This window comes from Triplophysa rosa, linkage group LG6 (assembly GCF_024868665.1).
Source record: "Triplophysa rosa linkage group LG6, Trosa_1v2, whole genome shotgun sequence".
Classification (NCBI taxonomy): domain Eukaryota; kingdom Metazoa; phylum Chordata; class Actinopteri; order Cypriniformes; family Nemacheilidae; genus Triplophysa; species Triplophysa rosa.
The window spans coordinates 1,720,600-1,747,210 of record NC_079895.1 but is presented as its reverse complement, the minus strand read 5'-3'; the positions used below and the strand labels follow the sequence as shown (position 1 = coordinate 1,747,210).

Here is a 26,611-nt window from a genome sequence, read left to right as displayed (position 1 = left end):
CCGCTCCCGTCTGAAATAGCCACAAGTTACCGACCGGTAAAGACGCTTTCATTCGGAAATTTACTTCCGTGCGGCAAGTCCCGTGCTTTGTCTTTCTCTGACACCTTAAAATGCTCCACACACACACTGCCAAAATGTTTGCGGCATTAATAAAGCGCACGTCTCTCTCTCTCTCTCTCTCTCTCTCTCTGCGCTGGTTGCTAGTTGATCGTTTCTCGAGTCATGTTCGGTAAAATTTATTCGGCCATTTCACATATTCGGCCGAATACCGAACATGCGTTTTTTGCTATTTTCGGCCGAATATATTCGGTGGCCGAACATTCGGTGCATCCCTAACAAAAAGATGACCAACACAATAAATGCAACAGCCGCGAAAGATGCAAGCGACAAAAGATGAGACGACCACCAACAAACATAAACAACGAGAAGAAACTGGGAAAATCCAACAGACACGCAGACAAACGAGATCAATAACAGACAGAAGAAGTACCGCAACAGATAAAGCAAGAGACAGACAACAAACAGATTAAAGAATGAGCAGATGACATGGACAGGCAGAGAAAAGACATAGTCAGCAGAGCCAAATGGATGACTGACCAGAGCAGAAGGATAGACGAGGATACCAGACAGAAGAGCAGAAGCAGACAGAAATGAAGAAGAAAAAGAACAGATGAGACAGACACAGACAGACAGAAAGACAGAAGATGCAGACAGACAAAGAAGACAGATGACAGCATCAATGACAGACAGACAGAGAAGATGACCAGACAGACAGACAAAGAAAGATGACCAGACAGACAGACAGAAGAAAGATGACCAGACAGACAGAAAGAAAGATGACCAGACAGACAGACAGAAAGATGACCAGACAGCAGACAGACAGAAGATGACCAGACAGACAGACAAAAAGATGACCAGACAGACAGACAGACAGAAAGAAAGATGACCAGACAGACAGAAAGAAAGATGACCAGACAGACAGAAAGATGACCAGACAGACAGACAGACAGAAAGATGACCAGACAGACAGACAGAAGACACAGATGACACAGACAGACAGACAGATGACCAGACAGACAGACAGAAGAAAGATGACCAGACAGACAGACAGACAAGATGACCAGACAGCAGACAGAAAGATGACCAGACAGACAGACAAAAAGACCAGACAGACAGAAGATCCAGACAGAAGAAAGAAAGCAGACAGACAGACAGACAGAAGATGACCAGACAGACAGACAGAAGAAAGATGACAGACAGACAGACAGATGACAGACGAGACAGAAGAAAATGACAGACAGCAGACAAGAGACCAGACGCAGACAGAAAGAATGACAGACAGACAGACAAGACAGACAGACAGAAGAAGAATGACCAGACAGACAGAAAGAAGAAGAAGATGACAACAGACAGCACAAGAGACAGACAGACACGACAGACAGCAAGATGACCAGACAGACAGCAGAAGACCAGACAGACAGACAAAAGAAAGATGACCAGACCAGACAGACAGAAAGACAAGATGACCAGACAGACAGAAAGAAAGATGACCAGACAGACAGACAGAAAGATGACCAGACAGACAGACAGACAGCAAGATGACCAGACAGACAGACAAAAAGATGACCAGACAGACAGACAGACAGAAAGAAAGATGACCAGACAGACAGAAAGAAAGATGACCAGACAGACAGAAAGATGACCAGACAGACACACTTGCCACACTTTCTGCTTACATCAATCAAAACAGCTTTAAAACAGTAAATCATGAATGTGTTTTCTGAGCTTTTGCATTAAATGTCTCGGCCAACACTGAAGTGATAAATTGAAGTGACACACAGCTTATCTCAATCAGCTCGACCTTTTCCTTGTTTAACAGAAGCTTTCAGCCTCCTCACGTCTTTATCTGTTTTACAGACTACATTTACTCGCTGTTTACCTGATAAACATGCTGTGATTGTGTGTGTGTGTGTGTGTGCGTGCGTGCGTGCGTGCGTGCGTGCGTGTGGTTCTGGCCGCTGATATTGTGTGCGGGCTGGAGAAAGATGTTATCAACCCAAAACTTTTCTTTACAGTTGATATGTTTGGCTGGCCTGCTTTCAACTGTGGATATGAAAAGACTAACACCAATTTTATCACTATACACCCAATATACTGTAGATATTGAGTGTGTGTCAGTGTGTGTCAGTGTGTGTGCGTGTGTGTGCGTGTGTGTGTGTGTGTGTGTGTGTGTGTGTGTGTGTGTGTGTGTGTGTGTGTGTGTGTGTGTGTGTGTGTGTGTGTGTGTGTGTGTGTGTGTGTGTGTGTACACAATAATGTTTCCCCATCATACCTGAGAAGAATGAGAGATTTCAGCCAGATTCTGAAGTCATTTCATAAATTGACATTTATTTCCTCCTGGTCTCCACTAAATGTTGGCGTTAGGTAACAACTCTCTCATTTCTACACCACAGATGGTCGCCAGTCCTGGCAAAGTACTGTGAAGCTTAATGGCAAGCGTTCATATCCCATAAAGAGATCCGTGCGGCCGTAGACGTTTTAACTCTAATGGAATCTACAGTCGATGATTTTCGTCTCGACATTTGAAATAGATGTGTTGGAAACTCTCATTTGTCAGTAATTGATGAAGAACATACAGAGGTTTGAGAAAGACCTTTGAGTGGATATTCATCAGTGATGGTTATGAGTAAATGCATTGTTTCACAGAGCCGGATTTATTTAGTATGACTGTAATATGTGATTAAAGGAATACTTCAACCAAAAACTTAAATTCTGTCATCATTTTGTCACCTTCATGTCATTCAACCTGTATGTGAGTCTTTCTTCGGTGGAACACAAAAGAAGATATTTTGAGAAATGTCTCAGTGGTTTTGTGTTCATACAATGGAAGTCAACGAGGTTCAGTGTAGTTTGGTAAGAAACTTTTTTCAAAATATCTTCTTTTGTGTTCTGCAGAACAGAGAAAGTCATACAGGTTTGGGGTGAGTAAATGATGTTAGTAAAGTATAAATATGTCTTGAATGTGTGCCCATCAGAATGCTTGATGTTGACCATGCGATGAGTTATAATCACTGGGGTCTCTATTGAACGTGGACCGACTGCCATGATGATGATGATGATGTCATGAGAGATGAGTCAATTTCAAACCCCTTTACAGAGACGACAGACCATACTACAATCTGTTTTCCAGACGTTTGATTTAGTTTGACGTTTAAGCTTTAATAGTTGTTGAATGTTGTTGTGTTTAGCCGATTACCTTGTTGTTTATGAAGGTGGATGGATTTCCATTTTCATTGCTGTTGTATTATGGTGGACCACGATGTTTGTTCTCTTAAAACGTCCCTGTAATGAAATCAAAATGATATATTACATTGAACTGAATTCATATCTTCGAAACGTTCTCTTGTGTTTTTTCTAGATGATACGTCCTCCCATCAGAAACTAGAATGATAAATGGTAAGTACTGGCAAGTTTTATATAAACATAAATGTGTGTGCGTGTACTTTTTAATATTTTCCATTTTTGTCAAACAGGCTTGAGTGCACATTAATAAATCTGAAGGAGACAAATATGTCAAGGTCACGTTTTACCTCTAAATTAAAATAAGAGAATTTTGAAGCAATAAAGAAAACGAAGCCTGTTTTCATACTTGCTTGTGACATTATTTTCATTATGCGTTTGAGGGGTTTTGCGAAATGTACTCGCATTAAACTGTTTATTTACCATATTTCATAAGGAAAAGCAAATTAACTCCACATAAAGAAGCGAAGGCATCTGTCTGCGCGACGAGTTTAATGTCAGTAACGTCAAGCGACGAGATGAAATCTCCGGCTAAAAAACCCATTCAATTTTGTTTGGATTATATTGCAATAAATCATTCCTTTGTAAAGCTCCCCGGTGATATTTTCTCTCTTCCACAAATGCGCTTCAGATTGGTTATCGTTCCCACTGAGAGAAAGATTCAGGCAGACAAAGTCTTATCAAAGTCTGAACGGCTGCAAACTTAAGAGCAGAAATCACACGGTGGGCTCATTTCCATACCCGCATCATAACAGATGACTGCTGCTGCCTCCAAACATATGCAGATGCTCGTGCTATTCTTTAATACCTCCTCACATTAACGATCTCCTGCCACGGCTGTACATAGAAATCATAATATTTGGCTAAGTGTTTAAATATGTTGTCAGGCGGGGGGCAGTAAAGCCCAGTGTGCGGACAGTGTGCCACTTCGCACCAGCAGGAGGGACGTTCTGTGCTTGTTCGAGCAACCGTGAAATTCTCCGTGTTTGGTCGGATTCATTTCTCCCCTCTTAAAGAAACAACTCAACCAAAAATGATTCACTTACGTGCGATTCCAAAACCATCATTTTTCAGTTTATAGTGGACGTGAACACGATGAGTTAAATAGAAACCGTTGTTGCATGGAACATTTCTCCTTTAAAGGCGCAGTTTGTAAAATCCACATTCAAAACAGAAATGTTCGAAGCAACAACAACGCGTAGCTTGATGACGCTGCGAAGGAGCGTGGAATAATGGGAACTGTCGTCTTCAACTCCACCGCGGTTGTTGCTAGAAGGGATACTGCTACAGCTGGAAGTGTTGCAAAATCTCGCCATATAATTACAATAAATTACATTAGCTAACGCCTACAACTACCCCAACCCTAAACCTTACAATAATAAAACAAATATTAATCAACTGTTTTCAGCGTGACAAAAATTATGCGGTATTGAAGTGTGCATGCTCATTGGAGGTAGCTGTATCCCTTCTAGTCAAAACCCTCCACCGCGAAATCACGTTAATGGATGATGTTAAGTCATAAGCAGTGTTGGGCAAGTTACTCTCAAAAAGTAATGAATTACTAGTTACTAATTACATATTCAATGGTGTAATTAGATTACTGTACAAATGACTCTCTCCAAAAAGTATTTAGTTACTTATTACTAATTACTTTCTATATCCTACATCAACCTTGATTAGTTAAGTGATTCAAGGATAGACATGAAACGGCTCTTTTAATTCATTCAAATAAATAATATTAAACTACATAAAGTTCTCTTATTAACTGACCAAAGTATTACAAATGTGAGAAGGATACATTAAAGCACAGATTTTAAAGTTAGACTCTGAATTTTGATGTCAATTCCACTATTGCACACACATATATTACACAAAGTATTTAGTTTAATTACATCAAAAGTAACTAGTTAAATTACAGAAAAAATAAGAGTAATCCCTTACTTTACTTTAAAAGTACTTACCCTTACTTTAAAAGTAATTACATTACAGTAACTAATTACTTAGTAACTAGTTACACTCAACACTGGTCATAAGGTTTTTTAAATGTTGCGTTCGCTGACGTAATTCATCAAATTAATTTATTACTATTTAGTCAGATGATCTAAAAACGATTACTGCTTCTTCAGTAAATATATACATGACACTCGTGCTAAATCTGCGCAAAACAAGATAGTTGCTTGATAGACGCTACAAACTAATACTTTCACATTTGTCCACGAGACTGTGTTGTCATGGTTTCTACAGCAGTAAAAGCAGAAAGCGAGGGTAACGCCAGAGACCGTGTTATTAAGGAGATGAGGTGTGGAGAAAGCGTAACGGCTTACATGAATCATGTGAGGCCCCTCAGCCAATCATATAACAGCCTCTAGTCTCCTTTCCTGCATTCCGCTGAAGGTTGCAGGCTTTCCATCGAGTGTCTTTAGTAACGCGGAAATGACGCCATTGACATTGACTGCCACGGCCCGTGTCACTGTTTAAAATGACAATTTTCTCACGATTTACAAATACTTGGAAACATTTGAGATATTGTAAGTACTCAAATTAATAAAATATGTAACACTGGCCTAGTGTTTTTTGGATATTTTATTACAAAAAAGTTACAAACTGCATCTTTAAGTAAAAAGAAGTAAATGACTTTTTTGGGTAACGTGTGTCCGTTTTGCTTTTCAGAGTCTAGCGGATCACGTGGAAGAGCGTCGGCGGGTGGACGGATGCTCATCGATTTTCCATGAAGGACACACGCTGGATTCTCAGCATCCATTTCTGACCGTTAACGTCACGCAAGCGCGCAGATGCGGCAAAGATCTGCATATCTGCCTGAGGTCACGTCGCTAATGGCTGGAAAGCCGTTCGAGATTTACAGCTTCGACCGCACGTGAACGCCTCACAATGCCTTCCAAAGTCTCATGTCTGTACGTGCTGACGGTCATCTGCTGGGCGAGCGCTCTCTGGTACCTCAGCATCTCCCGACCCACGTCATCCTACGTGAGCCAGCAGTCCACGCCCGCACGCAAAGCCGCCAGAAGGGCCACCAACGTCACCTTCGGGAACATCAGGACGCGGCCACTGAACCCCCACGCATTCGATTTCATCATCAACGAGCCCAAGAAGTGCGAGACCAACGTTCCCTTCCTGGTGATACTCATAACCACGACACACAAGGAATTCGACGCCCGGCAGGCCATCCGAGAGACGTGGGGCGACGAGAGCACGTTCAGTGACCTCCGCATCATCACGCTCTTCCTGCTGGGACGCAGCGCGGACGCCGTGCTCAACCAGATGGTGGAGCAGGAGAGCGAGATCTTTCATGACATCGTGGTGGAGGACTTCGTCGACTCGTACCACAACCTCACGCTCAAAACCTTGATGGGAATGCGCTGGGTGGCCACCTTCTGCAACCAGGCCAAGTACGTGATGAAGACGGACAGCGATATCTTCGTCAACATGGACAACTTGGTGTATAAACTCTTGAAGCCGGCGACCAAACCCAGACGGAGGTACTTCACCGGTTACGTCATCAACGGGGGACCTATAAGGGACATGCGCAGCAAGTGGTACATGCCCAGAGATCTGTATCCGGAGAGCAAGTACCCTCCGTTCTGCTCGGGCACGGGGTACGTGTTCTCCGCCGACGTGGCCGAGCTGATCTACAAGACTTCTCTGCACACCAGACTCTTACATCTGGAGGATGTTTACGTCGGCGTGTGTCTCAGAAAGTTGGCGATTCACCCGTATCAGAACAGTGGCTTCAATCACTGGAAAATGGCTTACAGTCTCTGCAGGTACCGGAGAGTCATTACCGTACATCAGATCTCCCCTGAGGAGATGCACCGGATCTGGAACGACATGACCAGCAAGAAACATCTCAAGTGTTAGATGCCCGAGGACGTGATGTGCCCTTTTTTTATTCCCATAATGCAAAAGAGGTTTGGGGCGCGTGGAGCACATACTGTAGAAAACTAAAACCCTTTCGAGACATTAAAGCGAGCAAACAAGCATAGAAATGGATGTGATGATGTAACAGTGGGATGAGAATTGATTTGTTAATATTACAACTGTGCTGGTCTGTTTAAAAGCGAAAGAATACGTGAACGCACACTTGTACATGATCGCAGGAGGTGTTTTCATGCAGATGCAAAGCCAATGCGCATCAGATCAGATGGATGTCTGTGAAATTTCGTGTCGTTTTTGCCTAGCCAGGACCGAGCAGAACCTGTGAACACAGAAAACCTGCACTTCTGTGGAGTCTGAACACATGCAGATTTATTCATACAGATATTTTGGTTCATTTAAGTGATCGAATTCCATAGAATTACACATATGAATAAGTGCAGTGAAAAGTAGATTTTTTGCTGTTGGACAAAGGATGGATCAAACCCTTACAGAAAAAACTCATGAAAACATCAACCAGATCCCATGGGTTTCACATCTCTTACAAAAAAGGTTTATTTAACTGTGCTATTCATTTACTAAAAATAAGAAAACCTTCAGGTACTTTTTTATGTACTTGTGTAGTTTTAAACTAGTGTACTCAAAGTTTACTACTTTTGCACTTACATTGATGCATTTGGCAGACGCTTTTATCCAGAGTGACTTACATTGCATTATACTATACATTTGGTTTTATGTGCAATCCCTGGAATCGAACCCATGACCTTGGTGTTGCTAGCGCCATGCTCTAACCACTGAGCTACAAGAAAGCTAGTTTATAGAAACATACATTTATGTAAACTAAAAAGTGATCCAGTTTATAATTGATATATTCTGTATAGTACTTACTACATAAAGTATACTTCATATATACTTGAACCTTGCTTACTTTTATTGAATGAAATGAGCTTGAAGTATACTTATTTTTGCAAGAGATGAGAGTTTACATGGGATTCACGTGAAAATGTGTGTTTTGCACATGTGCGATTCATGTGGCTTTTCTGTGAAGTTTAACAGTTTCATTTCAGTATACGAGACTTTTATTTCCATGTTCAAAATCATAAACGCTTAAAGAAAAACAACCACAGCAATGTATAGTTCATTATTTACAAATCTAAAATTATTTTCTTACTCCTGGAATCCAAGCATTGCTTTGGAAACGGCTGACACGTTTATAGTTTTATTGTAAATGAAAGTTGCTTTAGTATGTAGTGAGTATTTACTGTACATGATCAATCCTGTAGACACACGCGGTGAAGGTATGCTGTAACTCTGACGTTTATCGAAGCACTTTGAAAAGAAATGTGAAAAAAAACGCGTTTTTGTATTCATCGGGAAATGATCGTGTTGAGGCCAAAATGTGATTGATATGTATTTTTCTTGATAAATTGTTATTGAGGGGTAGTGACTTTTAACTGTGAGAACAACATACTATCCCTATGGGTACGATTGTATTATACTGTGTATTTTTTACATAAAAATATATAACAGTGTGCTTTTTTTAGAAGTGTTGACATTTTATTTATATTGGTTTTCTATATTACGTTAGCACTAAGCAAGAGATCCTTTTTTTGTCAATATACAGTATAGTTAATCTAGTAATGTAGTCCAACTGTTGGGTGTTTAAGTTTGCCAAACAACATTTCAACTTTCACCCTTCAAGGGCATTTCAGGAGATGACAAATCTGAATATAAAGTAGAAATCGTCCATTTCATAAACAAGCATTTGTTTGCTTATTTTATGATTGGTTCCAATTGTTTTTATTTACACACACATCAAGCTTATTCCTGCGGTGAGACTTTTGAATCAGGTTTTAAAGTGCCCAATCCAACACGAATTCACCAGTCGCCGGTTCTGCCAAATTCTGGCACGGCGCAGTCCGGTCAGACGGCTCGCCATGTGCCAAACAATGATGTTGCCAAATTCTGTCGGCACCCTTGACTAATAAAGACAGTCTTTGGCATCGTCCGTCTGTGTAATGCAGCCAGCGCTTTTTACAACCCATTTCTGTCAGAAATTGCTGCCTATTATGGGATGGCTTCCAGGGAAGCTGTTGTCAGGGCAGGATTAAAAATCAGCGTCCACAAGTGAACATCTTGATCTAAAAACGAGCATTTTCTGTGAACAGTTTGCGCATTAGCGTTCGGTTTTGGAGGCACAAATCACTTATATGTAGTGTGGCTCTAAAATGAATTGCTAAAGTGATTCAAATTATATATTTAGTTCATTGCCAAGTTAAAAAAGAATCTTTTTATTACCAATCTGCTTTACACGATTTCCCCCCAATTACAACAATCTAGTAACAAATTGAAGAAATTCATCTCATTCCAGTGTCTTGTTTATTTTTACTCAATCAGACAAGTGTTTTTCTTTTAATTATGGGAAACATGTCAACGACTACAAACCAATGTTTACATGCAAACCTGCCGAGTGCTAGCTTGTCTTTTCATTGTTAGAGAATAACTTTGACATCAGAATTTGAAATTTTATTTAGACGTGAACACTTTTGCAAAGCTTTTCTAAACTAAAATGGATCCTCTAATACTTTCTAAATGCTTTAAAGAAAGTCTCTGCACTCGGCTTCCATGTTTGCGTGCACCTCCAGGCAGCAATTCCGGCCATACAAGATCAAGTCTTATCTACTTAAAGCAAGACTGATAGGAGACATCAAATGTATTATATTTTGTTTTTCAAAATGTCATTGCACTAAACACTTTTTTCCACTTTTGATCGTTGCATTTTACTAATCCCAGTCAAAGAACGGCGTCATCTTGTTGTGGTAATTCTATGGTTGTCGTTGGTTTGATGTCTTTGGGCTTTTTCTGAAGGTCTACCTCCTCATTTCACTGACAATGTGTTGAAAATAAAATTCATAGAAATACTTTTAAAACAAATCCTATGGTGCTGTATTGATCAGTGGTTGATATTAAAGTCTAGCAGGTCAGATGGGTGAGAGCTTTCAGTCTTTTGATGACATTCCTTTCAAAATGAGGCTAAATAAAGTTTGCTAAAGTACATTTCTCTTCTTATATTTACTCTCTCTGAAATTGATTTTTTAGTTTTGGTTTCCATAAGAGGAACCTTTATTTTGACCGAATACCCATTGTAGCCATTTACATTAAGCAAAGTCTTTCACTATATATTTTGGTTACTTAATCAAAACAACCCAACTGCAGTTTGATTCATATTAATTGGAAAAGACAATAAAAACATGATTTTGATTCATATTAATTGGAAAAGACAATAAAAACATGATTTTGATTCATATTAATTGGAAAAGACAATAAAAACATGATTTTGATTCATATTAATTGGAAAAGACAATAAAAACATGATTTTAGAGTTATCAAATTTTGCAAATGAACTCTTCATAGAAACCTATAGTGAATGTTGAATATCTCTCCCAGTCCTGTGTATTCTCCGCTGTACTGATGTTTGTTTTATATATAATCTAACACTTAATCTCTTTCTATGGTTTTGCTGGTGGAATTATTGCTCAGAAATTCATTCTTACGTTGATTCTTTTCTTTCCCAAAACACAGCCACGCTTCTTTTTAAGAGTAGCAATTCTGTTTTATTTGTTGTTCCTTTGCAGAAATTGTATATTCTTTGCAGATTACATAAAGGGAACATGAAGAGTAATATACACGCATGGTATATAGAAAACACAATTCAACGTATAATAATAAAGTATTGAGCTCTAGTTAACATTATTTACACGTGGGTTGAAGACAGAATCATTTAATTCAAGCTATAGTTTTGGACACACGGATGGCTTTTCTGTCGTTCAGTAGTATACGTTTGGCTTCCTTCAAGAAATACTCGCGCATCTGACACCGATGCATTCTGGGTTCAAACACATTCTAGTGCTGTTAAATAAAGTCCTCATCAGTCGGCTATTAAAATACAATACGTTAGGATTAAAGTGTGCGTCCGTCACGTGACAAAGCGGGTTAACTCTGGAAGGCTCCTCAGGGTCAAAGCGCCGGAGGCGCAGGTGCGTGATCTCCTCACCGCGTGAAACCAAAGTGCATCAGCTGTTATTTTAATGTGACCACTGAAAACACTATCGGTCAATTCTGCTCGTGAAGCAGCGTGATTTTCTTCGGAAAGCTTCAAGCTTCTTACCTACATTTCTCAGGCACATAAAAAAACAAGGCACCTCTAGCTTCGAAGCATCAACACTGTCCTGAAAATAAAGCAGTACATTTGCACATGGCAGCGTTCGGTTCTTCTCTCATACTCTTGGAATCGAAACAAAAAGGTTATTTATATACAATACAGTTGACATTTTAAAATAACATATAATATGAAAATGTGCTTTTTACATTCAGAGGGACGACGCGCCTCCGTTTCAGTTATGTGGTCTACAATCAGCACACGCTTCTAATTCGACACGTACAAGCGAAAATAAAAGGCATTTTTAAATAATAACAACAATAATAATAATACAGAGCTTTGTTGAAAGCAGAGGTAAAACAATCATCAATAAAATAATAATACCCAAATAAATCTCTTTTTTGTTTCACTAGCTTGCCTCCTGAGATGATGGGGTCCTGCTTTGAATTCTGGGAAATGTGTGTAGGAATGTTGGGTGAAGGTTTTGGGAATACAGCTCTGAGGGACGGTGTGTGTGTGTATATAACAGTGCTGTGTTTGATTGAATAGGTGCAATCTTTCTCCACGAGGAGCAGGACGGGTGTAGCGGGGTAAAGAGAAGCTGGATGAGGAATCAGGAGGTTTGCAGCGGAGCGATTCAACGTAGTACCAAACCTCCAGCTAACTCCTGTAGCGCTCAGTCCCTTCAGACACACACATCCGAGTACCCTCTGCCCCCTCCTCTCCCGTTACCACGGTAATGAGATGCTATCAAGTGACACTCAACTGTGCAAAGCCAATCAGCTTCACCTCATCTGGGATTTCTGAGCTGTCACAGCCAGACGCCTGCAAACACACAAACACAAAGACACAAACGCACACTGGTAACTGAGTCGAAACGAAACAGAAATGTTCCAGACAAGTTCATCTCGATCAACAGCATCCGAAGCATTATTACCAAAGAAAATCCTTTAGACTTGAAAAATAAAACCAACTATTTTTCCTAGACATCAGTGACCAGTGTTGGGTGTAACTATTTACTAAGTAATTAGTTACTGTAATTTAATTACTTTCCCCTTGAAAAAGTAAAGTAAGGGATTACTCTTATTTTTCTGTAATTTAATTACAGTTACTTCTGATGTAATTAAACTAAATACTGTGTGTAATATGTGTGTGTAATAGTGGAATTGACATCAAAATTCAGAGTCTAACTTTAAAATCCGTGCTTTAATGTATAATTCTCACATTAGTAATACTTTGGTCAGTTAATAAGAGAACTTTATGTAGTTTAATATTATTTATTTGAATGAATTAAAAGAGCCGTTTCATGTCTATCCTTGAATCACTTAACTAATCAAGGTTGATGTAGGATATAGAAAGTAATTAGTAATAAGTAACTAAATACTTGTTGGAGAGAGTAATTTGTAAAATTTTCTAATTACGCTATTGAATATGTAATTAGTAACTAGTAATTCATTACTTTTTCAGAGTAACTTGCCCAACACTGTCAGTGACATTAAATAGAGAAGAAATGGAAACTTTTGCTTAAATCTCATCTCAGATATTTCTCCTGAGAAAAAGAATCTGAAATCCCACAAATGTCAAAATGTGTCAAACTGAGCTCAGATTTGTCAAGTCTGCAATCAAAAGTCAATATTACTGAAGATCTCAATATGAACTCAAACATCTCATCAAATTTGCCCAAATCCAGATTATGTGACCTCTACAATCTCCATTCGTTTTACACCTCCAGACTCTTCATGCGTTTTCTCATTTGTTTCGCTTATATTTCTCATAAGCATTTTCAAGAGAAACATCAGAGATATTGTTTAAGTGGATATTTTAGCTCAAAAATCGCTCTCTAACATTCCCCCGGCGTGTGTCCGACAAGTCAAAGTTAATTCCTGAAGTAATCGACATTATGCCACAAACCCCGTCGATACAGCCTAACTGGTATTGAACGGGGAACGCTCTTTTAACAGTTACTATTTCCAGTCTGACACTAGAGGAAAAGCTGAGAAAGTTTAAAGAGGAAAGGTCAGGACATGGAGAAAGAAACCAGAGCGAGACAGTAAGAGGTTTCTGCTCTCATGTCTTTGACAGATGTCCAATCAGTGAGCAGCAGATCGTTTTATCACAGGTAACACACAGGCCGGATGTCTGGAGGCCATCGATCGCTCTCTCGTGTCCATTTTCTCTGAAGGACACAGAAACTATCAGCCACACGGGCTCGGAGAAAAGTGTGTGTGTGTGTTGAGGTCAAATACAGAAGAAAGGAAGAGAAAAACATCCTGTGTGTCAATCCTCTGCTAGGATTTATCTGTGGCATTGGATGTTGGTAGTGTATTCTCGTTCCTGTTAAATGAGAGCGACTACGACCTGTATAAAGATCTGGCTGTAAAACTCACATTTCCCTGAGTGAAGCATTATAAATCACTGGGAGATGAATTCTTCTTCATTGTAAAGAATAAAGGGTCCTTGATGCTACGGATGATAACTAAACGAAAGTTTTCAAATCATTCAAAATTAAAGGAGTACTTCACTATAAAATTCAAATGTCGTGATAATTCACTCACCACCACATGCCCTACAAGCCGTCCGTGTGTTTATTTCTTCTGTCGAAAACAAATTGAGGACAACTTTCCAGGGTTCTTCTCCATATAATGCACTTCAACGGGGGGCTGTTGGTTAAGGTCCAAATTTCAAAACGTCAAAAGGACACAACACCAGCCGATGAATAGGGGTGTTGTCTAGCGAAACGATTGGTCCTTTTCCAAGAAAAGAAAAAAAGATATCGGCTTGCACTGCCTCCGTGATGCACGTCCACGTCCACGACTTCCGTATTACGCAATCACATTGGAAAGGTCACGCGCGACGTAGATTTCAAAAGATTTAAACATCCTTGATACGCACACGAACCGATCATTTTAAACAATAGTCGTGCACTGAGACATATAACGTGTCATTCAACATCCAAGAACGCTCTTCTTTCTCCACACTCGTCACCTTGCGTGACCTTTCCAACGTGATTACAGAGTACACGAAGTCGTGAACGAGCATCCTGGAGGACCTCCGGGGCAGTGCAAGCCATATGTTTATGTTTAAAAAGTATATCATTTTTATTATTTTCTTGGAAAATGACCAATCGCTTCGCTAGACAACACCCTTATTCATCGGCTGGTGTCGTGTGGAGCATTTTGAAACTGCGATGAAACTGAAATGTGGACCTTGACCAACAGCCCCCCGTTGAAGTCCATTATATGGCGAAGAACCCTGGAAAGCTTTCCTCAAAAGCCTCAATTTGTTTTCGACAGAAGAAATAAACACACGGATGTGGGTGAGTGAATTATGAGGAAATGTGTATTTTATAGTGAACTACAACTTTAAAGAGAATAACAGAGTCCACAACTATAACAATGAAGATAGATAACAATGATATCGATGGGATCACTTCCAGAGCTGATGAACTATAAAACACTTCCAAAAATCTCTGGCACTGATCAGATTCATGAATATTTGACTGCTTTGAAACTGACACGGACTCATATGAAGGCGTGAATCAAATTAGACAGCTCTCCCAACTCTTGGAAGAATTTAATGTACTCAAAAGCGTCTGTTTATCCTTTTGTTTCTTTCTAAAGCGCAAAGCAACAGCAGGTCATTAACATTCATCTTCATGAAGAGACCAATTGACAAGGTTATCATTATGGTCTGTTGGTGTAGAAGCTAATATGATTGTTTATAGTTATCATTATCGTCTATAATGTGAAAGGCCCTTCACAAAGGGAAAGTGTATAGTTACTAAAATTAATAAATAGAATATACAAGAAATGAAGCCACGCCAATATTGGCATCGCAATAATAGGCATGTGAATAAACACTGGTTTAAATGCAAACGTGCAAAGAACGCAAGATTTTAACCATGCACATTTCTTAAGTGCCTGCAGTGAACATGCAACAGGAAGTGATGTCATGATCTCAAGGCCTCTGTTTTATTAAATTCCTAATTATAGATGAATAAAACTATGCATTAGTAAATGCATAAGTTAAATTGAACTAGCAATGAGCAATATAGTTTTCCAGCATTTATCATAATTTATTCATCTTTGTTATTGTTAGACAATATAGGCTAATTACAAATGCTGTAGACATCTTGTTCATCGTTAGCTCACTAATGTTCAAATTAGGGCTGTCAATAGATTCACATTTCAAACTGCGATTAATCGCGCACACAGTGTTGCTAACTCTGTTTAATGGAAAGTAACTAAAGCCTGCCCGAAAAGTCGCTAAATGTCGCCAGATGACATCACGCGCTAATTTGCATATCAGTGACATCATCACGTAGTATCTGACAAGCTAAGCGCTTCAGGTCTGCTTCATATCTCTACTCTCTGAGTGGTTGTATACAGTATTATATTAAAATAATACACCCAAATGCACAATAAATAGGTTCTTAATGACTTAGTTTTTGTTGTCTGCCAACAGAAACAGAATAATATGTAATAGTGAGTGAAATCGACCACTTAAAACTACACACCAGCAGTCACTTTGGTTGAACAGCTAAAATCCGTCTGTGTTCAATGTTTATGCGTCCATACAGTCATTGCGTTTTAAATCATAAATGCTCAAACAAGGTCAAGAAGTGATTAGTTCTTGGAAACACATGTACATGTGTATCTCATTCACGTGTCAGTGCGGTCTGAACTGAATGTGCTGCTTCTCCTGCCGCGCACTGAACAGAGTAGACGACGAGAGGCGGTGCTCCGCTGGGAAAGCAAAAACTCGCTCTCCAGTAGAAGTGAAGCAGAATGTTTCGCTACTGTACGTCGCCAAGGCTTATTCAGAAAGTAGCTAGATTTGTTGCTAGTCGCTCTTTGAAAAATAAGTCGCTAAAGGGGTCTGAAAAGTCGCCAAGTTGGCAACACCGCACACACGTAAAGTGAAATTAAACATACACTATTTATTTTGTTTAACATGGTTATTTTAGTGCTGTCAATCGATAATCGATAATCGATTTCACATTTTATCTCAAAATTAATGTAGAAACAACACATTTCTTTAACAGCGTCATTTTATGAATGAAAGCCAACATTCTAATATTGTTGGCTTTGCAACTGATCTTCATTAAATATATTATTTTTTCTACTAATCAAACCCATTATAATAAGTGTGTCTAACAGGTAGGAAATATAAATAAAATAAATAAAGTTCTCAAACACATTACAGTCTTTACTGCTAAATACATGAAATACAGAAGAATCCTCATTAAAGCTACAAAATCATATTGATTTCTTCTTTTCTTTGATGAACATTAGTGACAGGAGTCACAGCAGCACGTTTAAGAACGCGGCGGCGCCTTTATGAGCTGCGGCTCTATCAGGTCTAAAATGCGCTTCCTATTTTCACTACTCTTTGCATCTATTTTAGACTTTATTTAACTCGTTGAAGACTGTGCTTGCGAAAATACTAGACAAAATGTGCTTTCTGGCATAATCTTGTGTGTTTTTTTTTCATTCAAAGCACGAAAGAGAAGTTAATACTGGTGCTGTGCTGTCTGACAGATTGTGACGCAGCCTTTAGCCCGTGTGTACACCAGACGGGACCGCTGTCGCGGTGCGTTGAGCCGTGTTCCGCAGCCAGAAGCTGTCAATCTGTACTGGACGTGTCAATACAACCATTTCAAATCACGCCTTTATACGAATAAGAGTGTGATTATATAATGTAACGCTACACAAGGATGACACAAAAAACAGATGTTGCGTTAATGGCATTAAACTTTTTTCAACGCGTTAATCTGAAAAAATGAATCGCATGCGTTAACACGTTAACGTTGACAGCCATAGTTCAAATACAACCTGATTGTAAAATGTTTCCATAAATATTAATAAAGACTAACATAATAAATAATACTATATAAAAGAAATTTGGAAAAATGTTAGCAACTGACATTTTACCCTTGTAGGAAAATTAAAATGGTATTCAAAGGTGCCCCCTTTCACTTTCACTTTCACTTCACTTCACTAATTTCATAAAAAATGATACGATCATTTTTCCTACTATGGTAGTCAATGATGTCCCAGATATGTCAGTTGCTAACATATTTCCAAATAGGGCTGCACGACTAAATATCGAGTAAATCGCCCCGTTTAGAGCAATGATGATACCGTGACGTGTCGATTGTGTGTTTATGCGCAGCTTTGATCAGTAGTAAGCGCTGCCGCGTCTGAAATCACTGAGTTTGAGTCGCTTATAACGTGCATTTGAAAGAGCAACACCCGTCAAACATCATCATGATGAATATACTTTATTATCATGTCCTGATTTAAATGAAGTACCTACCTACCGACCGTTAAAACAGTCCGTTCAATATGAAGAGTTTGGTTCCAAAATGAGATTTATTATGTCATCATGTTTTTATTGTGTTTTATTGTGTTGGTTAGCTGTATTTTTTGAGTTATTAGGGCTTAAATCAAAACAAACCAACCAACTGCAGTTTCATTGATATTAATTGGAATGCACAACAAAAAAACACGGAGTTATCTCAACTCTTCATATAGTATGTGTGGGGATAGTATGGATAGATTTCGGACGTCGTTTCGTTGTTCGGCCATGTTTTATTGTCATGTGACTCGTATGCTCTTTGACCTATGACGTATTAACATCAACCTGTACCTAGGCGTTGGTACAAACATCATTTATTCACGAGAAATTCATTCATCTGTATTTACATTTAAAACCGCTTTGAAGTTTTCTACTTTACTTCATCTTCCTGCGGTTTATTGACGGTTTATCGTGCAGCCCTATTTCCAGATATCTTTCTTTGTGTTCAACAGAACCAAGACGTTTATACAGGTTTGGAACAACTTGAAGGTCAGTCAATGATGACAGCATTTCGATTTTTAGGTGGAGCGGCCCTTTAAGATCAGGACAGTCGGGTGGATCTGGGCGGCTTTGTCACTTTTAAACGTCTATTGCCATTGAAATCAACTGAGCATTCTCAGACACAACAAAAACTCTGGTGTGTGTGAGAGCACATCAACCACAAACAACGTTTCAATTCACGCTTCAATATTCAAGCAGCTTTGCACATTGTAGTCCAGGATGAGATCAGTGGACCAGGTATTCCCAAAACACATGCCGTCCTTTCCTTTCCCCGTTTCTCAGCATTCTTCCAGTTGTGTTTCCTCAAGAGACGGGCAGAAAACTCTACTCTCTCTAATATGACTCTGAAAACGGAGCAGGTGCGGCTTTGAACGCAGACACAACCTTGCTGAGAAAGGCATTCTGGGAGTTTGCGAGAGGTTAAGGGTGAGGTTATGGGTAAGAGCAGGCAGATGTTATAGAGACTGCAGCGGAGCGAGACGCATGCAAACACGCAGATGGTGTTTACTGCCAACTAAAGCGAAGATTATACTCGGCGCGTGGACCATCCGCTGGGACCTGAACTCAGGTGGAAGTGTTTCTCACGGTTAATGGAAAGAAAAATTGAGCTATTTACATACATGGTGTTTACTTTGTATGGGAATGTGTGTATTTTATGTATATGTTTTTGGTATAAAATGTCTCTTTAACGCTAGCGTGGAGGATCTCACAACACTATCCGCACAGAAATGACAAAAGATCATTTATAAGTATAAAGATATCGCATCAAATATTACTGTTCTACTATTTTCAATTCGTATGAAATAAGAAAGTTGCTTTGGATAATAAATTTGCCACTTTGGCATGTAAATAAAGTATACAACTATAACAGGATAGACTGTAAATGGATTAAAGCATGTTTCATCGATGCTAATCATCCACGGAGAGCGAGATATAAAAGGCTCACACACATTCCCACAGTACGTCCACGCGTGGCCGTCGCTTCTCTCCATCTGAGCGCGTTTAATGGGAACGCGTGGTGACATTTTAATTTGGGTGTTCATGTATCTGTCACAATATTCCAGTTCTGTCATTTCGAAAGCATTAAAAAGCATCATTAAACACTATCCTAATATTCTCTCAGATCTGTCATGCGCTCGCTGTAATCAATGAGGAGTTACGTAATGAAAATTCATTACGCTGTCAAAGAAGCCGTTTGCACAAATAATGAACGAACGCTCGCGGAGGACCTGAGGGAGACACGCTGTGTGTATTCAACACGCAATTTGTTTGAAAAAATAAACAAAGTTGCAACACTTTTGATGTCTTTCAGTGGTTCAGGATTACCGTATTTTAACTTGCTGCACCAATGGAAAATACCCAAAGGTTTTCATGACTGTAGGAATCCTGCAAAGATGCTTTGTGACATTTAACATCTGAATACTCACCAGCTTAAAGGTCAATACTTTATAGGTAATTGGGTCTTCTACAATCTTCTGAAGGTTAGCAGCCACTGAGAAAACACATGTAAAGAAAATATTGACATGCATATAAAACGTCGCTGGGAACACAAATGCTCTATTCATGCTATTTCAAATGCTCTTTTAATGTCATGCATATTTGAAAGTGCGATCCGTCTGTTTCACTGGAATCTTGGCGTGAAACTTTTTTTTTCACATGAATGCATTTGCGTATGTGCACAGATAAAGAGAAGAAGAATTGCATTACCCACTACAACATCATGTCCGTTGACCAGCCCCGCAGAAAACAGTTCCTGAGAAACTCCGTCTGCAGTATCTGAGGAGAAAACTCAACGTTTAAAAACCTTCTTTAAACACACACGACATTTCCTTACCCAGTGGCTCTCAAACTGGGGGTCGTTGCACCCTGGGGGGGCCCTAAGATGGATCCAGGGGGCCACAGATTTTGTGGCATTTTGTGAAATATAGAAATTTATCATACATTTTATCCAATCAAACATCAGAAAAATAAGCCCACCAACCAAAAGAATTGATGTTTCAGCATTGTATGAATAACCGAATATGTTATTGGTCTAATTAAAAATGTAAGTTTAAGATTATAAGTCTTTATTTGGGGGAACGCAAAGAGATGCAAAAAAAGTTTGCTAAAAGTTTGAGAACCACTGTCCTAACCAGTCACAATACACAATCCAGTATGACAATACTGTATATCCCTTGAAATGTGAAAATCTAGGATTTAAAGTTGCAGGTAACACTTTCCATTAAGGTTTAATGTGTTAACATTAGATAATGCATTAGCTGACATAAATCAACAATGAACAATACTTCTACAGCATTTATTCAACTTAGTTCATGTTAATTTCATCGTTTACGAATACATTTTTTAAATCAAATGTTCTGTTCACATTAGTCAATGCACAATGAACTAACATGAATTATTGTGTTGACATCAACTAACATTCATTGTTCATTACAGAACATACATATTGTATAGTGTTTTCACGATTTTGGGTTATTTTTTAAACCTTAAAAAATAATTTAAACTGTACACAAAAACAAATGAACTGAAAACACTTTTCAACAAGATTTTGAATAAAAATAGGGAAAAGTAGAGCTTTTTTATTATTTAACACTTTGTATGAATTTAAAATAAAAGCTAGGTTTGATCTGAGAAAGAACAATTCTAACAAACATTTAAAATTGAAACACTTCAAATTAAAAAGACATTCAGATCTCAAAGATATTTTGATCTATTTTTAAGTATTCGTTTGAAGTTTTTTTTATGTTTTAAAAAGCATGTTTTGAGTCATTGTGGGGTGAGAACGCAGGGGTATAATTTCTACTGGGGACAGGGGGGACATGTCCAACCCCACTTATCACAATCCGTTCGTGTCACCCTCATTTTCAAATTTGTTTGTAATGATTTTTTTTTTTGTAATGAAAACCGCACGCTGTCATCGACCACGGAGAAGTACTAGGACCGAGCAGGACAGAGAGAGTCTGCGTCTAAAAATAGATCACTGAAAGATTGTTTTCAATCACGTGGTTTTGATTTTAATTCAATAGAAATGTGTTTTTACATGGTCATTGTTTCGGTAGGCTAGGTTAAGCCGTTTCCTTATAATGGACTTCTATGGGAAAGAAACGCGTGATTTATTTATTTTTTCGTTTAATAAGGACTCGTTCTTTTAACAGCAGTTAGCGTTTATGACAAGGCTTGACAGAAACGTGGGCTTCCCTGGTCGTGGTTTAGGTACGTTAAACCTCGTTAAGCATTTTAGGAAGTCAGGCTCGTCTCCTCCCGAACGCAGATTCAGGTTTACAAGCATTTTCCCCCTTCATGAACATCAACTTTTGGTACACGATAAAAACACCGTTTGGTTTCATGGTTTAATCAATTTAAACAATCATAAAATAGGTATTTTGAATTCCCCTATTTCGTGTCCCCCCCACTTCTCAAACCAAAGTTACATCCTTGTGAGAACAGATGAGAATCACAGGCTGGGTATGAACATGTTAACATCAAGCGTATAGCACAGTTCTACGCAGTCAAGCTTGCTCATCTGATCTCATCAGGCGGAGCTAATCAGTGTCAACCAATAGAGGTACAACACACACTAGACTGTGTCCTATTTAAGTTGCCTTCTTACAGCTCCTCTGCAGCCGTGCCACGCTCAAAACCCACCCCCTTCCCCAACTCCACCTCATCCGACTGCATCACCAGGTACCTTTCATTTGAGGTATCTTCCCTTCCTACAGGTATGAATTCTCTTCCAAGTCATATCCTTTTAGTATATTCAATTTGAATATCACTATCGTGTAAGTCATGTATATCACTGTTATTAAAATAATTTTGCTTAAATAACTGGTTCCCCAGGTGGGGGATAATAATTGCTGCACTCCTGAGAATTTGCCCAGAACAGTCTCATTCCGCCAACCTTAAATATTGCTATTGTTTAAATCTTTGACGACAGTGGTTCTGATAGACATGTTGATAAAGCTGAAGAAAACGTCTCTCAATCAAGCAGTTTATGAGACCGTAAATTCTGAGGGATGAAATAAAAAATTCCCATCATAGTTTCGAGTGTAAAAAAGATACAAAAGAGACCAAGAACGATTGAGACGGTGTAAATGAAGTGTAATGATGTGACTGAGACGGATGTACTGACCCTGTCCTGGTGTGAACTCAAACCGTATGTCATTCAGCTCCTTCCTCGAGTTCCTGAGAGAGAAAGACATTCAATTCAGCCAGATTACAGCACGACTGAAATGATTACATCACCAAGTGTGAAACTCAAACACAACCACAACAAAGTAAACTGCAAATGCTATCTGCCCCTAAAGAATACATCACTTCAGACTATCTATTCAAAGTGACGGATGAAAACTGAGTGTCCTCACAAGCTTTTCACACTGTTTCACTTTTCTGATTTTGCACTAGACACGTCTCACTTTGTTCTTTTGTCCAGCTGCAAATGCTTTGGAAATACAAATGTCCAGTTTTAAGTATGCCAATAAAATGAAAATTGACAAGAGTAAAAACGAAAAAGAGAGAGCAGCGCTGAGAAATGAGCGTCCACATTCCCGTCGTTCTGTAAGGAAGCCAAATGTGACGACGGTCCATCTGTGCTGCGTCTCAGCGAGACATGAACAAACGCAGATGAGTGGTGTACTCCGAGCTCTCCAGATCATCATGTCTCAAGACACTTCACTGTCATGGGAAGCAGTCAGTGCCAACACGGCAGCGAGGTTCATGTAGAACGAGATGAGCTCAGGTGGACGAGGACTCGATCTTCATTAGCTTCATTTCACCGTAAACGACATTTTATAACAAGAAACCGACCGTTCAACAACTCTTATCTGTGTGTGCGGTCAGGTCACAGTGTTGAACTTTTCTGGGGGAAATAATCGACGAATTACACACAGTTTTCTCTGGATATTGAAGCAGGAGACACATCTTTATATTCCATCTGTTGCTTATAAAATGCTTGCTTTCATGGTTCTTTAACGGTGGGACCTTAACAGCCATAAGATCAGTTTTGGTGCTCCTGATGCCAAGAACTTATAAAAGACAACAAAAAACTTTTTTAATCGAAGTTACGTTGCTACCTATTATAAACAAATAATCTACTATAACGTAAGAGGAGGACAGATTAAGATTCCCGATGTTTTATGGAGCATATCTCCATCATTCCGCGAGTCTGTCGGGCTCAGTAAGCACACCTGGAGTCGGGCTACGCTGGGTTTATGATAAACCGCCCTGTGTATTGGCCCAGATCTGAGGCAGACCTTCACTTTGTTCTCTGGAACATCAAACGCTCTGTTCTGCCTCAGCAACAAGGTCTGACAACCTCATAAAATGTACAAATGCAGGAGGAAAGGCTATGGACACAAATAATATGCACAGACTCGAGCGATGAAATGTGCGTGACGAACGGACCGTTTGCAGCGGCCGAGCACATGACAGAAAGTGGGTTGTATTTGCTGAATGTTGATTTTGTGGTGAAATATCACCTGGACATGATTTACACCACTCTAAACAAAATATTCCGCTAACACTTTACTTAAAGCATACAGTATATGTATAATGCATTATAAAAGTAGTTTTATTGTATTAGTTATGCCTTGTAATGCACCTTACGTCTCATGAATAATTGTAAATACAGTTAATACACCATAACGTTTTGATTTTAGTTTGATCAATATTTACAATTAGCTTTTATTTTTAGCTTTTTAGTTTCTGTGTAAATTTTTGGTATATGCTTTTGTCCTTTTATCATTTATTTTGCGATATAAGATTGATACATTTTTACTTTAGTCTTATTTTAGTTTTGGTTTATTATTATAATTTTAGTGCTTTGAACTTATTTCAGATTATTTTTGAGGCAACGTTTCAATTTTTCCTTTAGTTAAGTTTTTCCAATAGGTCAATATTTGATTTGATTTCAGTGAACAGAAACATTTTCAAAGTTGTAACTCTAGTAAACTAAAATAACCTTGTGTTGCACTTCGCATTTTTTTTTTTTGGTTATAATTCTTTACAACAACATTTCATGTTTTACAACACACATTACGAACAATTATAATGCATCATACCATTTAATAACCCTTTGTAATGCATAATACCTAAAGGCTTTAAGTTAAGTCTTACCAATATTTCTTTAAAGAACATCGTGTGCAGATTTAATAATGAAGTGTAGGAGAAAGCTCTGTATCTCACTGACAGTCGATTACGCCTCCAACATACTTAAACCTACCTCCCTTATAAATCATGTCTAAAGCTACTTAAAAGTTATAAAACAACAACAACAACAACAACAGATGGCGATGTTCACTTTGACCTTTAGATGTCTTAAATATAGAGAATGAAACAGGTTATCCTAATGCACTTCCAACACTGTCCAAATATTTGATTACATTACAACAGATCTTGTTCTTTCAGACTTCCGGGAACAGACCGGTTAACTCGTACGGAAAGTTTAGGGGGCACAGAATCCTTTGTGCTTTGATGTGAAATACAGATACAAAACATGTTTCACTAAAAAATGTGGATAAATTCGTGGATAAAACTAAGAGAGCGCTCCATATTTTCATTTAATCATCATTCCCAGATGTATTGTGGTCATTCCAGTCCAGCGTCTGTTGAATTTCAAACCGCAGGAGTCACAAACTCATCCAACAGCAATGTGAAAGACTGACAGCATGACAAAAACTCAGTTTATCGCACAAATAAAATAATTTCGAATTTTTCATAATGTAGAAATATGGCTGTTGTATTGCTCCAAAGTGAATCTGAACTTGTTTTCTTTGCAGTATTTGAGGTCTGAAAAAATACAGAGCATCTTTTCTGTTATGTTCGCCTGTTTCTCCAGGTTTCATATTCTGCAAATAAATTAAATCATATTTTTATTTAAAATTTGGAAACAACCAAACAAGAATCAAACAAAAAATGATTATTTTACCTAAACGCATACCTACAGTAGAAAAAGTAGATGTATGCTTGAATATCATTTTAAATATAATATTTTTTCATTACAAAACTAGCATTTTATTTAATAAAAAGGTTTATCAAATGGATGGAAAAAAAGAGCAGCCAATAAGAGATCAAAACAGATCGGAACTATTTTAAAATGTTTTTTTAACAATGTTCTTTCTCGAGAAGCTGACTGATAAAATGACAAGGCGGCATTTCTGCACATTCTATACACTAAAGATGCTAAAATATAACTTTGATGAGTTTAGTATATATTTAGTATATACAGACCACTTCGGAACACATAAACAACACCGGTCCAGAAGATTTGTGCTATTATTCATACCTGCTGTTATTTTACAAAGGGTCAACACTGCGTAATACAGAACCGGGCGTGCGAGTCGCCCGCTTTCACCAGCTGCTCTATAGAGCCCGGTGGACTTCTTAAGCAGATTGACACTTACATTAGCCTCATTTTCTCCAGCACTGGATTATAATGACAGCAATCATCATCATCAGTGATGCGTCTCTCCATCCTCCTCCAGCAGGTCACTTAACTGATCAGTGAAGAATCATCATCTCACTCCAGGCTCATATATGAACGTCAAATCTAACATCAGCTTTCTATAACCACATTCACATGCAGGGTGGGTCGTCAGTGATACCGTGGACCTTGAAGATGAAAAAGGATTTTAAAAAGAGCTAAACTAGCACGCCGGCAGCCATAAATCAGTTACGGCGATAATAACAAGGGGTGTGAAATATTCTTAAAAGGCCGAAAAAAAATCCTGTGTTCTAGTGCTTACTATACAACCCTATTTAATACTAAAAGTGACGCAGATGATGAAATGTCGGGCCATGTTAGGGTGCTAATCCTTCCGTCTCTCAGACTGGATATTGTGAAATGGCCGGCGGCTATGACGTGACACAGCTCACCGTCATCATCTCACCGTCTCTGTTTTGACAGATTTCTGAAGTCAGGCGCTCAAGCTTACAAACAGTAGCACAACACACTGTTCGAAGCCGTCCCTGTTTGCCCTATCAATGTTATAATTGTCTTTTAATTTTTTTTATTAAGCACAATATAATTTCTTATTTATTATTACCTTCACCCCTAAATAAAAATGATTTCATCATTTACTCATTCTCATGTCAGTCCAAACCTGTTTATGATAAAAGAAGATATTTTGAGAAATGTCTCAGTGGTTTTGTGTTCATACAAAGGAAGTCAATGGGGTTTAGTGATGTTTGGTTATCAACACTCTTCAAAATATCTTCTTTTGTGTTCTGCAGAAGAAAGAGAGACATACAGGTTTGAAATGACATTGCATGATTTTTTTACTTTATAATACTTTAAGAAATTATATTTTGTTTAATCATTTTGCTTTTTTTGCACTGTGGCATTTCATATGAATATTCTTACATCTGTAATGCATAATGAATAAATAAATTAACCAAATAAAATAT

The 26,611-nt window shown here is 38.6% G+C and overlaps 2 protein-coding genes across 9 annotated transcripts in view; one reads left to right on the top strand and one right to left on the bottom strand.

Annotated features, from left to right (window-relative positions):
• b3galt1b (UDP-Gal:betaGlcNAc beta 1,3-galactosyltransferase, polypeptide 1b) overlaps nt 1-10,243 on the top strand; it is a 114,088-nt gene extending 103,845 nt beyond the window's left edge. For all 5 annotated transcript variants that reach the window (XM_057336306.1, XM_057336303.1, XM_057336307.1 and 2 more), the window contains 2 exons: nt 3,419-3,456; nt 5,971-10,243. In XM_057336306.1, the coding sequence (XP_057192289.1) occupies nt 6,190-7,176 (987 nt within the window). In that variant the 5' untranslated portion in view covers nt 3,419-3,456; nt 5,971-6,189 and the 3' untranslated portion in view covers nt 7,177-10,243. The remainder of the gene's footprint in view (nt 1-3,418; nt 3,457-5,970) is intronic.
• A 263-nt stretch (nt 10,244-10,506) lies between these two features.
• stk39 (serine threonine kinase 39) overlaps nt 10,507-26,611 on the bottom strand; it is a 44,894-nt gene continuing 28,789 nt past the window's right edge. For 2 of the 4 annotated variants that reach the window (XM_057335623.1, XM_057335624.1), the window contains exons 16-19: nt 22,341-22,393; nt 19,919-19,987; nt 19,639-19,703; nt 10,507-12,175 (exon numbers count right to left, since the gene is read on the bottom strand). In XM_057335623.1, coding sequence (XP_057191606.1) covers nt 12,101-12,175; nt 19,639-19,703; nt 19,919-19,987; nt 22,341-22,393 — 262 coding nt within the window. In that variant the 3' untranslated portion in view covers nt 10,507-12,100. The remainder of the gene's footprint in view (nt 12,176-19,638; nt 19,704-19,918; nt 19,988-22,340; nt 22,394-26,611) is intronic. The other 2 variants (XM_057335622.1, XR_008963119.1) reach the window with 2 other exon arrangements.